This window comes from Ahaetulla prasina, chromosome 14, assembly GCF_028640845.1.
Source record: "Ahaetulla prasina isolate Xishuangbanna chromosome 14, ASM2864084v1, whole genome shotgun sequence".
Classification (NCBI taxonomy): Eukaryota; Metazoa; Chordata; class Lepidosauria; order Squamata; family Colubridae; genus Ahaetulla; species Ahaetulla prasina.
Window position 1 is genome coordinate 466,578 of NC_080552.1, and position 13,709 is coordinate 480,286.

The following is a 13,709-nucleotide window of genomic DNA, read 5'->3' on the forward strand; positions in this document are numbered from 1 at the left end:
AAGAAGAAGAGGAAGAAGAAATGGAGATGGAGAAGCAGATCCGAAGGGAAAGCAATGCATGTGATTATTCGTTTATGTTTTTATCCTATTTTTTCAGTTCTGAAACTCAAGTCTAGACTGGGACAAAATTTAAATGTAGTGTGCTTCAACAGCTGACCCTGCCAAGAAGTGTTTCTTATATTCTTTGTAAATTATCATATATTTTATACCTATTATTTAGTAAAGTATATTTTTTATTTTCCCAAGAAAAATGACAAATTGTGGCTCATTTGCTGGTTGCAATAAGGATCAATTTACTTCTGATGTCACAAATGTTATTCTCTTGGAAGTTTTACTTGCAAAAGTGGCTAGGATTTGAACCATCTTCTCTGAGATCAAAGTCCGATACTTTTTTCCATAGAATACAGAAGAGAATGTCATAATTACATCTGTAATGGTATTATGGAGTGATACAGTTATTTATTATTTATAGGCGTTGCTTCTACTACTTACCCGAGACAGCAAACTGGGCAGTCAAGTAAGTCTTCTGAAAGCCATAGACATCTTGCCTCTTCCTGCTTGACAATGTTGAGTAAATGTTGTCTAGAGCTTTCACACTGGGGAAAAATACAGTCATGATTTGACTTTAGAATAGCACGACTTCAGTCCATTAAGCAAATTTGTGCATGAAGCATGTTTAGCACTTCATGCTCATAAACCTGTCTGATTTTGCCAATGCAAAATATAAATGCATATTTTATTCATAGCAGGTATTCTAACTATTTCACAAATATAAATTTCACATCAACTTTTCAGAATATGGAATAATTTTTAACTGTGGACTGTAGAAGCAGGTAGAACAGAATAGAATAGAATTTTTATTGGCCAAGTGTGATTGGACACACAAGGAATTTGTCTTGGTGCATATGCTCTCAGTATGAATCTATCTATTGGCATTTATGGTCATAATAAGATTTGAATCCATGATGCCCTGCCTCACATTTTCTATCCGTGGTAGATATGTTCTCCATTATTTCTGCATCCTTTGGGTGCAAGTGAGAGTCTTTTTTCTGCTTCTAACAATGCATAATATTACACTGTATCAATATTGGATCGTATTTTAAATATACTGTTAGAAGAGCAAGATTTTTTTGTAGAGAAGCACAACACTTGACTTCTGAGTGGCATGCTGAAGGCTGTGCTCCAAAACATAATATGGGATGCAGGGCAAAGGCTATTTTAATTTACTTTAATGGAAATTAAATAAATTAAAACAGCTTTTGCCCTGCATCCCTTACTATGTTTTGGAGCATGGCCTTCAGCATGCCACTCAGAAGTCAAATGGGGTACTTCTCGACAATAATTACCATAATTAGCACTTAGCAGTATCACTTAGACTTATATATTGCTTAACAAGTGCTTTACAATCCTCTCTAAGCGGTTTAGAGTCAGCCTCTTGCCCCCAAGAATTTGGGTCCTCATTTTACCCACCTCAGAAGGATGGAAGGCTTAGTCAACCTGAGCTTGGTGAGATTCGAACTGCCAAATTGCAGTCAGCCGGCAGTCAGCAGGAGCCTGCAGTACTGCACCCTAACCACTGCACCACCGCGGCTCATAATTAAATGTCATTCTCTTTTTTGTATTTAATACTCTTTTCCCCACTATCATTTTTAAAACTGGCAACAGTTTTCTGTGATTTCTGTCTTTCATTCTGAGAAACAGAGTGAAGTAACTCCAGAAGTGGCTTGCAATGAAAGCCCCCCTCCCCCCATCTGTAAACTTGAAGCTCCATTCCTTTTTTAAAGTGTTCTGTGATGAATATAAAAGATGTCATTCTGACATTTTGACCACTCCTCCCATTGCCAGCCGGAGTAATAAACTTAGTTGGAAGTGCCTAATCAATTGTTGTTGTTTTTTCACAAAAGCCCCAGTCATTCAAGTTCAAAAGACGAAAGCTGGGGCCTTTATTTCCCATCTTGTTTGGGAGTGACTGCACTCAGAAGTTTCTGCTTGCAATTGGTCAAGAAAAGGACAGCAGACCAATCTGGATGAATGTAAAAATTAAATCATTATTTTTGTAATCACTCTTTTCAAAATTTTGTAATATTGTTTCAAAAAATATTAATTGCACTTTTATTAAACATTGCATGTGGGGGAGGCTTCCTCTTGAAGTCAGCAGAGAAAACACTGAAGGTGACATGAGCAAAAATATCTGCTTCTCCTAAATTAAACAACCTCTGAAGTCTCCAGGGGTGGAAGAGATTCGAGCCATGGTCGTTGAGTACTTACACTGCTTGGAAATATGGACAGGGCATATCCAGTGGTAGCAATTCCAGCATGGTTCCATTGATACCTGGCAGCAAATTGTTGAGTCTCTCTAGCCATCCTCTCATGTCTTTCAACGAAAGAGCTGATATTTGGGGAAAGTTGATCTCTGCTGACAGCATCAGCAGAGCATCCCTGATATTGATATTGCTTAGCAAATCACGATTCTAGAGGAAGAGCAGGAAATAGCAGAAGCTGATGGTATATTTGTTCAAGATAGGCAACATCTTTAGGGTGGGAAGAGAGATCAGTGAAGGATTTAATCTAATTGCCCACTGTAATTTCCCACATTGTAAACTAATGAAAAATCTGGTGAGTTTTGAATATCTCAAAGGAATTATTAGCTAGAGAACAAATAGGCCTAAAAAGTAGGGAGGAAATTGGGCAAAAGGAAGGATAGGCAATTTGATACTGAAATTAACATAACTTTTCCGCAGCATACTTTTGATCCTTTTAAAGTTCCAAGAATATTTCCCTCTAGCTGAATTCCTGGCCATTAGCGGTAAAAGAATATCAATGGGAAGCTAGCTTGCTTAAAGCATCAGATTTATTCCTAAGAATGCTTTTGGCTTCCATGTAGGCTCTACAAGAATTCTTAGAAAAGCAGAATGGTAAAGGGCTGCAGACCAATACATGCTTAGAGGCTGTGCCCACCTCCCTAGGGTAGCAGAGGACATTCTTAGAGGGGCAAATCAAGCAAGATGACAGTCACAGCACCAATGCCATGACTAGTGTCTTAACACAAACACAGCAGGGGTGACATTCAAAATTTATTCCTACTGGTTCTGTGGGTGTGGCTTGGTGGGGAGGGTCATGTGACTGGGTGGGTGTGGCCAACTTGACATCACTCACTTTCAGGGGTGCCTCACTTGGCCCCTCCCCTTCCAGCCACTCCTGTTTTTAGGAACCACCAGCCCCTTGAGCCACACTGGAAGCAAACTGGCAAACAGGGCAGCTTGCAAAGCAAAGGCATTACAGGTAGTATTTCATTAACAACAGTAATTAAGACTGGAATCTCCATCTCTAAGCAATGCAGTTGTAAAGCACAATGTCTTATGACCACATCACTTAGTAACAGCAATCCCAGTTTCCTTTGTTAAGCAAGAAACAAAGGTCATTAAGGATCTCCTCATAACTTGGCAGGAAAATGGGAAGGGGAATTTTCCTGCCTACCATCCTTCCCTCAGTTTGTGCTGAGCTTCAGGAATGGATGACAGGCAGGAAAATCCCCTTCCCCATTTTCCTGTCTTTCATGAAAACGGCTCCATTCTGAGCCTTCAGAGTTGCAATCCTGGAATACGCTGAAGGTTCAGAATGGAGCCTCTTTTGCTAAATGCAGGAAAATGGGGAGGGGGATTTTCTTGTCTATTATCCGTTCCTCAAGCTCAACATAGACTGATAGAAGAATGGTAGACAGGAAAATTCCCTTCCCCATTTTCCTGCCGTTCGCAAAAAAAGCTCCATTCTGAATCTTCAGCGTTGCAATCCTGGGATACGTTAAAGGCTTGGAATGCCTCTGCTTTACTTTTGCCCGTCTCTTTCTGGGCACGGCGCTTCTGCCTGCTGGACCATTTCCTGAAGCTTGCAGCTCTATAGCCAGCCGCTTTGCTTTTTCCCTCTTTTTCCTCATGAGAGGCTTTGCGTGATGGCACCAGCAGAAGGTGGAAGCAGAGGCGATCCCAATGCACCAGCCCTTTGTCCCACTGTATCTTGGCTTGCCTGCAGCTGCACCAAGCAAGCACCGGCACAGGGCATCTGGATTGCCTGCCTCCCCCATGCTGGCGCCGGCGCCGCTGCAGAAGCCTCCCACGAGCCTCCCAAAAAGAGGGAAAAAGCAAAACAGCTGGCCGTGTAGCTGCCAGCTTCAGGGACAGCCCAATAAGCAGAAGCGCTGTGCCCAGAAAGAGAAGGGCAAGAGCACTGCCCCAAGGGGCCAGCGAGCTGCAGAGGTGAAGGTGAGCTCCAGGGTGGCAGCGGTGCTCCAGGAGGGAGAGCAGATGTCCCAGGGCTGCACATGCACACTGCCCGCCCTCCTAAAGCACCGCCACTGCCGTCCCTCTTGGTCCCAATGCAGCAGCTGCGTCTCCCTCAAGGGCTGGCTGCCCATCTGTTGGCCGGCCTGGCCCAGAAGCAGCGCATCTCCCGTCGTGGGCTGGATGTGGGACTGGACCTCAGAAGGCAAGTAGGCATGGGGGACCACCAGGAAGGCCACGTGGAAGGCAGGCAAGCATGGCAGGGCCATGTGGAAGGGAGTAGGCTGCTAGCTCCCTTCCTTGTGGCTGGGCAGCCCTGATATGCTTGCTTGTCTGCCTTCCACGCGGCCTTCCTGGCGGTCCCCATGGCCAGCTTGCGAAGGCAGGCAAGCGCCTGGGTGAGCGGGTGGATGAGGGCGGGGCCAACCAGGGGTGGTTTCTACCGGTTTGGCAAACCATTTAAAATTGCTGTTACCAGTACATGCGATCCAGTCCGATTCGGTTGAATTCCACCCCTGAAACACACACCCTCCAGGCACAACTCTGTGTCTAGAACTTTTGCTGACCTTCATTACAAAAGAGTTGAACTCATCCAGATAAGTGCCAAGGAACTGGTCTGCATCTGCTTTCTTCCTGATAGTCTGGATGATATGCTTCATGGCTGAAGTGCTGTAAACGGTATGGCTTTGAACGGACAGCTCAGCCAAGGCTCTTGCAGAGAACAAGTCCGAGGAATCTGACTATATTTAGAAAAGCAGAACAAGGTGTAGTTGAAAGTGAGATGGTGATCTGGCTTGGAATCTTGTTAGCCCTACAAGGTAAATAGACTAAGAAACCAATGCCACGCAGAGCAGGACTACTTAATTGAAAACTCTGCACTTTGCACTCTGAATGTGTTTGCCTCCTCCTCCTTTTCTTTATGCTGTCTAGGAAGAGGCTTCTCTGACATTTTTGTCTGACAGTTTCTTGGTCTGGGCTCAAGTCTGCTTTTTGACCACTGTCTTGATAGTGGCTCTTCCTGTCCTTCAGTGACTTTCCTGATGAACTTCCATCCAGATCTAAGTATACAGGTGTGTCAAGATAAGCTGAGATTGGCTAGGTGCTGCCATCTGCTGGATAAATACTAGCCGTCCACTTCACATAGGCTCACTCAAGGCCAGTGTTCTACTGAAGCACTTGTTTTGGGTGATAATAAATTGGTAATCTTGAAAGCACTACAAGATTTTTCACTGCTCTTGCAGACACAGGTCATTAAGAATGGCATCGAGGTTAGTGAATAGCCTCTGGAAGGAGGTACAGAAATCTCCCTCTCTTTCCTGCAGACTAGTGTAAAATTTTGGAAGCTAAAACTTTGGGAAGGCGCTTACGTGGCTGTTTCACCTGTTTGACCTCATTGGCCCTAAAGTTACAACCCAAAGATAAGGATTCCTTGCATGTAATCTTAAAACACATCAGCAGAATTGAGAGGGATGGTTGAATAATAATTCTGAAGGCTGTTTGAATGACACTGGCTCAAAAGTCACTATAACTATAAGATGGGCAGCATATAAATTTAATAATAAAAAACAAATAAAAATCCCTCTTGATGTTTTTTTACTGACAAGGAACCAAGTTTAGACTCCCCCTGACCACAAAAATCTTACCCCATGGAAGTTGCTTTTTAGTGCAGTGAAATCTGAGTATGAGCCATAAATAGTGAAGGGTCCAAAAAATCTTGCCAGCCATTGTCTGTCTGTGGAGATCCCCTGTGCACAAGCAGAGTCTATGGCAAAGAGAAAGCAGTCAGGAATCCAGAGGCTTGCAGAAACAATTACTTATCATACCAGGTTATCACTAACACCCGACTTGCCAGACTGTGTTGGATTTCAGCTTCCACACTTGTCAGCCAGCAAAGCATATGGAAAGTTGAAGTGCAAAATATTTGTTATCCAAGAATAAATCTTAAAGGTTTAGATGCTTAAATGCTAGAGCTAGGACAAAACTTCTCAAAGTGCTTAAGGGCAGAGCCTGCCTGCTTAGCAGATTGGAAGACAACTTCTGCAAAACTCTACAGAAGAAATTTGTCTGCTTGGCATTAACCTATACCAAGGATGGGAAACCTGTATTAGATTAATTTTGATACCTTCCAGCAGAGTAGATTTCAACTCTCAGTATTCTGCTGTCAGCAAGGCCATTTCTGAGAACTGAAATTCACCAAAGATGGCAACAAAGCTATAATCTTTTTGTTGCTACTAACTAGAAGTCCCAGTACTCTTCCCTAACTATTGAGTAAGATAGAATGACAGCTCACAGTTCTGGGCAAGCAACCTCTGAATGCTGTTGCTCAAATTAACTTGTTTAGTTGAAGAGTCTCTAACTGCCCCATTGCCCATCCCAGCATTAACATTGGATTCAGAGAAAGCAGTCAACCAGCTGCTGAGCTTGCTGCTTTGATGGCACCCCAAAGAAGAGATTCAGATATTTCTCAAAATGGAAGATCTTTGAAATGGGAATTTACATCAGTCCGTTTCCTCAACCAGGCAGGGAAGGTATGATACAAACCCCATCAGTCAAAGAATTTTGACTAAGCAGGGGCTAGGAAGAGAACCTTCTCTGCTGTTGCCTCTGCATTATTTATTTATTTTATTTATTTTTCACATTTTTATACCGCCCTTCTCCGAGGACACAGGGTGGTGTACAGCATGAATAAAACATAAATACCACAAAAATTTAAAATACAGTATTAATTAAAAATCTAATTCAATAAGCTGAGTAATTAAAATGAGTATATAAAATTCTAAAATTGAATTAAACCCCTTAAAAACCCCACTAAAAAACCCTCAATAAGATCGTTAGGCCAGCCCTGCTTGGTGAAAGAAGAAAGTTTTGATAAAGTTTTGAGCTCCTTTTTTAAGGAAACTTCTTGCCCCCAGAGATGAGGTGAATCTCCACTCAGCTGGCTTTCTTCAAACAGGTCAAAACATGGCTGTGCAGCCTTGTGGGGGGGGGGCACACAAATCTAACATTGTGACCATAGAGCCATGCGGTTGGCTGGCCCCATGAGACCAACCCACACTTCGTTTTTTTTTTTATTTTGTCATATCAGTATCTATAGGCATTAACATGAAATGAAATAGCTATATAATAATAATAAGTATGTAATAACTATATTAATTGGATATAATGAACGGAAACAATAGGACAGGAATGGTAGGCATGTTTGTGCTCTTATGCATGCCCCTTATGGACCTCTTAGGAATGGGGTGAGGTCAATAGTAGACAGTTTTTGGTTAAAGCTTTGGGGATTTTGAGAAGAGACCACAGAGTCAGGTAGTGTGTTCCAAGTGTTAATGACTCTGTTACAGAAGTCATATTTTCTGCAATCAAGTTTGAAGTGGTTAACATTAAGTTTAAATCTATTGTTTGCTCTTGTATCGTTGTGATTGAAGCTGAAGTAGTCTTTGACAGGGAGGACATTGCAGTAGATGATTCTATGAGTTAAGCACAGGTCCTGTTGAAGGCGGCAGAGTTCTAAGTTTTCTAAATTCAAAATTTCAAGTCTGGTGTATTTTGTTGCAAACAGAGGAGTGGAGAACTCTTCTTGTAAAATATTTCTGGACACGTTCAATTGTATTGATGTCTGAAATGTGGTATGGGTTCCAGACAGGCGAGCTGAATTCAAGAATTGGTCTAGCAAATGTTTTACAAGCTCTGGTAAGTAATGTAGTGTTTCTGGAGAAGAAGCTACATAAGATTAGGTTTACAACTCTTAAAGCCTTTTTTGCGATGTAGTTGCAGTGGGCTTTGGTACTTAGATCATTGGATATGAAAACTCCAAGGTCTAACAGGGTGGGGGTCATCTATAAGGTAATGTCCATCGAGTTTGTATTTAGTGTTTGGGTTCTTTTTTTCAATATGTATGAACTTGTATGAACCATCACTAAATGCCCATCTTAGAATTTTTTACCTTTCTGAAATTTTATAACATTATATTTTCTAGTTTAAAATGTTTAAACTTAAATTAATTTTACTATTTTAATGTTAATGTTATATCATAAGAAGGTTATCCCCTCCCCAGATTAAAATATTCTTTATTCTTAATGTTAAAAAAGAGGTAAAATAGAATATTTCCCCTTAAAAAGAAAGAGAAGAAATCTTAACAAAGGCAGAAAGCAGCCCCAGTCTTCCTGCCATAGGAAAACAGCCTGAAGCAGAAACTTGAAGAGGTTGATCTTTAGAAATGGAGATTTTGTTGAAGGGGTGGGCCAATCTATTCATAAGCAAAGAGACTCCAAATAAGCAACACAATAGGCAAGCCAAAGCTGACAAGCATTTCCCCAGCCATGACCCATCGGAATCTTGAAGGACATATTCTTGCACAGGAACAGGCATCTCAATCACAAAGCCCCAAAGAATGTATAAAAGCCCACCTATCTCAACCCCATTTTGTCAGCCATCTCAGAAACATGCTGCTGTCACATATATATATATATAAATATATATGTATGTATGTATGTATGTATGTATGTATGTATGTATGTATGTATGTATGTATCTATATATGTATATATATATGTATGTATGTATGTATGTATGTATGTATGTATCTATATATGTATATGTATATGTATATGTATTGACTATATAGTGCCCACAGCCCCTATCTGAAGATTATGGATGTTAAGAAACAGGAAAAATTAATTAATTTTTCAGATGTAAGAGTTAAAATGGTCAAAACATTTGGGGCATAAACTTTTTGGCACAGAATAGTTCATCTAGCTGGGGTGGATTTTTTTGTATGTTTAAATGTTAGATTTATTTGAGGTTTGGCTTATCTTTTTTGTACACTTTTTTGTTTTGTTACCAATATATGTTTTTCTGTTTCCTTTGTTCTTGTTGATAAAGCATTATATATATATATATATAATGAATAGTTGATTTTGTGCTGAGACATCCATGGAATTATAAAAAAAAGTCCATAGAGTGAACACAGATGTATAATGTTCCAACCACTCCAAAAAAACAACTCAGAGTTCAATTATGCAGTCATGACTGCCATCTTGCCTTTTTTATTCTCTGGGATGGCCCTCTTTTGTGGTTTATACCTAAACTGGAACCTAGGTGTTTCTAAATTTTGCTCTTTATAAGGAAAGAAGTAGGGGCATGTCATTCCATTTAGGAGTAAGAATGTCTGAAGTGATTCATGGGGTGGGGTGGGGGAGAACAGGAGCAAAAATCCAAGGCTTGGGGCTTTGTTGCTAATAGTACAGGCAGATTTTGTCAGTGACCGTGTTGACTGAGTTTGGGGAATAGATAGGAGTGAAGGGAATGGATAGGAGCTGGTACACAGCATCTGCAGAGGAAGACAAGCCTAACCTTATTTCTTAACCCTACAAATTCACTCCTGGCTCACCCAGGATATTGATTGGGTATCTTAGGTCAGACCGTCTTCGATCTGACCTAAGCATAGTACATAAAATCATCTGCTACAATGTCCTAGCAGCCAATGAATACTTCAGCTTCAACCAAAACAATAAAAGAACACACAATAGATACAAACTCATCCAAACGATCCAAACTTGATTGCAGAAAATATGGCTTCAGTAACAGAGTTGTCAACACCTGGAATGCACTACCTGACTCCCAAACCCCCAAAACTTTAACCTTAGACTGTCCATTGTAGACCTCACCCCATTCCTATGAGATCTTTAAGGGGTGTGCTTAAGCGCACCAGCATGCCTACCGTCCCTGTCCTAATGTTTCCTTTTATTCGTATCCATTTCATGTATTTATAATTATGTTTATACTTGTATCTGTCATAAAATACATGCTTGATGAAATAAACAAATAAAAATAAAATATTGGTTCACCTGAATTTTGTACATGGAAATGGAGAACCCGCTTTATAAAAGAATATATATCTTCCGGGTTTTCAAATGTGTTGTTGCCATGGTGGTCCTTTAAAGTGCTCACTCTGCAAAATCACGAAGGAAAAATTATTTTCTTTAGATTTGAATGTAAATGAATCTAATTTTGCCATCATGAAATTGAAATACAAAATTGAAATACAACTATAGGCTTCCAGTGATGTCACCGCTCCTGTTGGGTGCTCTAACAGGGCACTCTGCGTTAGAAAATCATAAAAGCCGGTGAAAAAGCCGAAATCAGCTGTTCCCCGGCCTTAGCATACCCCCTGGGCAAAAAGGGGTTTGCAGAGCTGTGGGAGAGCGGTAGATCTCCCCAGGGGCTTTGCTCTGAAGAGCGAAATTCCTGGGTTTGAGGTCCCGCCGAGCCCCACTGTCCTCCGGCTTCAAACGCGCTCCTGCTTTGTCAGGAAAAGGGAGTAAGGGACCACTTCTGCTCAAAAGGACTTTTCAAATGGACTGACTTCTTAAGCAGACGGGGAGAATCACAAGCGTTTGATCTTTGAAGTAGAAACAGCATGCAAGTATCTTGACTTTTCCCCTTTTGAAATTGGAAACCCTTCTTTGTCTCTGCTTAATTGACTCTATAAAATGGCGTTTGAAAGCGAAAGTGTGAAGTTCTCAGGCTAACAGTAGCACTATTGGTGGATTGTTACAAATGGAGCTCTCCTATACTGAAGGGGGCAAAGAAAAGCTTTTAAGTTTAAATTCTTGACTGTATTGAAGATTGAAATGGCTGCTAAACAATCAAAACCCTCTGAAAGAAGGGGATCTGAAGCAAATCTTGAGGATATACTTAAAGACAATTAAAACTTTTTGAAGAGAGGCAAAAGGAGATGATGGAAAAACTTAATGGCGAAATAAGGGAACAAATGAAGGAGAATAATGAAAAAATAAGAGAAGATATTATGCTGGCTTTTCAATGCTTGTCTAAAAAAGTTGAGGGAATGGAAGAAGAGATGCAACAGATTTCTCAGTCAAATAAGCACTTAGAAGATAAAATGGAAGGTATTCAGACAAAAGTGGATGAAAACAAAGATCAGGTTGTGATATTGCAGTATAAACTTATGGAAGGAGCTCTCAGAATTCGCGGGTTGCAGGAAGAGAGAGGAGAGGACCTAAGAAAAATCATATCAGAAGCACTGGCTGAATTTATTGAAGTGGAATCCCAAGAGTTAGCTTATAGAGTTAATTCTTGGATCACAAGACAGAGAAAGCTATCTCGGGACATTGTGGTTTATTTTGTGAAAAGAACTATGCGAAATCAGATTTTGCAAGTTGCATATCAGAAAACTTTGAAAATTGGAGAACAGGAGTTGAAGGTCCTGAAAGAGATTCCTTCCAAGATGTTAAGAGACAGGAAGGATTTTGTCTTTTTTACACAAGAACTTAAAAAACACCAAATTCAATTTAGATGGGAAATGCCAGTTGGTCTGACAGTATTTTATCAAGGAAGGAGATACCGAATTGACACTGTGTTAAAGGCAAAGGATTTTCTCTCTAGTCTTGAAAGTTGAAATAGAAGTTATAGAAAAACTTCAAGAGATTCAAGAGGGCGTGGTGACCCAAGAGGCCTCATTGCTGCCAGCACCAGAGGAGCCACAAGAGCAAAGGGTGACAAGAGGAGCTCTTAAGCGTAAGGAAAAGCAACAGCTTCAAAGTAAAAGTCAGGACCCCAGAATGGAAGCTGTGGGAGGAGTTAGACGGAAGATACCGGAGGAGGCTCTTCTGTTGTCTGCTTCAAAGCTTCAGGAGGCCAGTAATGGCAAATAGATTTTTATCATGGAATGTTAATGGCTTGAATTCAGCTCAGAAGAGAAGGAAAATATTTCACTATCTGAAACAATTTAAAAATGATGTGATTTGCCTGCAAGAGACACATATCAAATTATCAGACCAAAAATACTTAATAAATTCAAAATTAGGTAAACATTTTGTTGCATCAGCTTTGGATAAAAAGAAAAATGGTATAGTTGTATATATCAGGAAGGATATACCAGCTAAGTTAATTGAGGCAGATACTCAAGGAAAATATATTGCTATTGAACTGGTGATAGATGCAAAAAAGACATTACTGATAGGAATTTATGCACCTAATGAGCAACAAGAAAAGTTTTATAAAATGTTATACGAGAGGTTGATCCTCTGGGACTACAGTTTGTTTATTTTATTAGGAGATTGGAATGGAGTAATTGATACAAGAAATGATAAGAGAACCTCTTCTAAGAAGATACCTATACATGCAAAACTACCAAAATCCTTTTTTGAATTGATGGAAGACTTTGAGTTTAGAGATATATGGAGGTTGCGGAATCCGCAGGAAAGATATTTAACTGAATGGAAAAAATGGGTTGATTATTTACAAAACAGATATCAGATTAAGAGATATCAGATTGCCTTTGAATAATTAGGATGTATTATTTTAGAATGTAATGGGGGAGGTCAGGAAATGAAAAGACTCGGATGAGGCTAACTGGATTAGAAGGGAAAATCTTACTCTGTGTTTTGTATATGTATAACAATACCTTGTGATTGACCCGGGAAGCCGGGGTGTGTGTGTGTGAAGGGAGGGGAGAAGGGGGCTGTGAGGGGGGAGGGGGGGAAAGGGGGAAAATGTTTTTGTTTTTTAAAACTTTTTCAATTAAAAAAAAATTGAAATACAACTATTGTTTGAGATGCCATATATATTTTAAATGCATTTTCTAATTAAAATGCATACATATCTACATATAGAAATCTACAGTAATTGTATCATACACCAATCCTAGCAAACTTTGGACAGATGATAATAAGATAAAACAGCACCAAAAAACCCCCCAAATAAAATGAAAAGGGCCTAAAAACAACCCAAAGTCAAAAGCAGGTTCAAAGAAAAAGACAAAATTAATAATGGTTGGGAACATCTCTATCTCTGAAAGAGAGTATTCCCAAGAGTGCAGCCCCCATTTAGAAGGCTTGTCCCTTAGTCAAAGTCAGACTGTGTCCTAGTTGTCTATGGCACACAGGGCTTTAAAGTTAATAGTCAATACTTTAAATCTGGCCCAGAAGGACACTGGCAACAAATGCAGTAATTTGTTGTTTTTCTTTGCTAGAGTGGGATACTCATCCAGAAGTTTAGTCATTACTTTCTGCACCATCTCTACCTTTTTGGTCATTTCCAAAGGCAGTTCCATATACAGAACATTATTATATGCCACTTGTAATTTATTTGTGACACCTATGTAAAAGTGTATTAGGTAAATTTGTAAGGTAAATTCATATACCTTTGGAAGAATTGTTCACTAAATGATATACAAATCTTAGCATATGTTTGGAAAGGCATGTCCATGCTTGATAAACTGAATTTGACCAGTTCACAAAAAGGAGGAACTATAAGAAAAACAACTTGACCTATTTGCAGATTAAAAAATACTACCCAATTGAGGAGGAACCCGAAGTGTCGCAGCGAGACTGGCTGGAGAAATAGCAGGCTCCAATGAGCCCTGTGAAAACCAGCCGGAACCATCCTGTAGGGTTGGTGACAAAGGAG

General features: G+C 40.1%; 1 protein-coding gene across 1 annotated transcript in view; it reads right to left on the reverse strand.

Moving 5' to 3' along the window:
* The window catches only part of LOC131185294 (uncharacterized), a 210,222-nt gene that overhangs the window by 15,725 nt on the left and 180,788 nt on the right, over positions 1 to 13,709 (reverse strand). The window contains exons 48-52 of the mRNA XM_058157710.1: positions 10,127 to 10,230; positions 5,921 to 6,039; positions 4,844 to 5,017; positions 2,269 to 2,471; positions 493 to 596 (exon numbers count right to left, since the gene is read on the reverse strand). Coding sequence (XP_058013693.1) covers positions 493 to 596; positions 2,269 to 2,471; positions 4,844 to 5,017; positions 5,921 to 6,039; positions 10,127 to 10,230 — 704 coding nt within the window. The remainder of the gene's footprint in view (positions 1 to 492; positions 597 to 2,268; positions 2,472 to 4,843; positions 5,018 to 5,920; positions 6,040 to 10,126; positions 10,231 to 13,709) is intronic.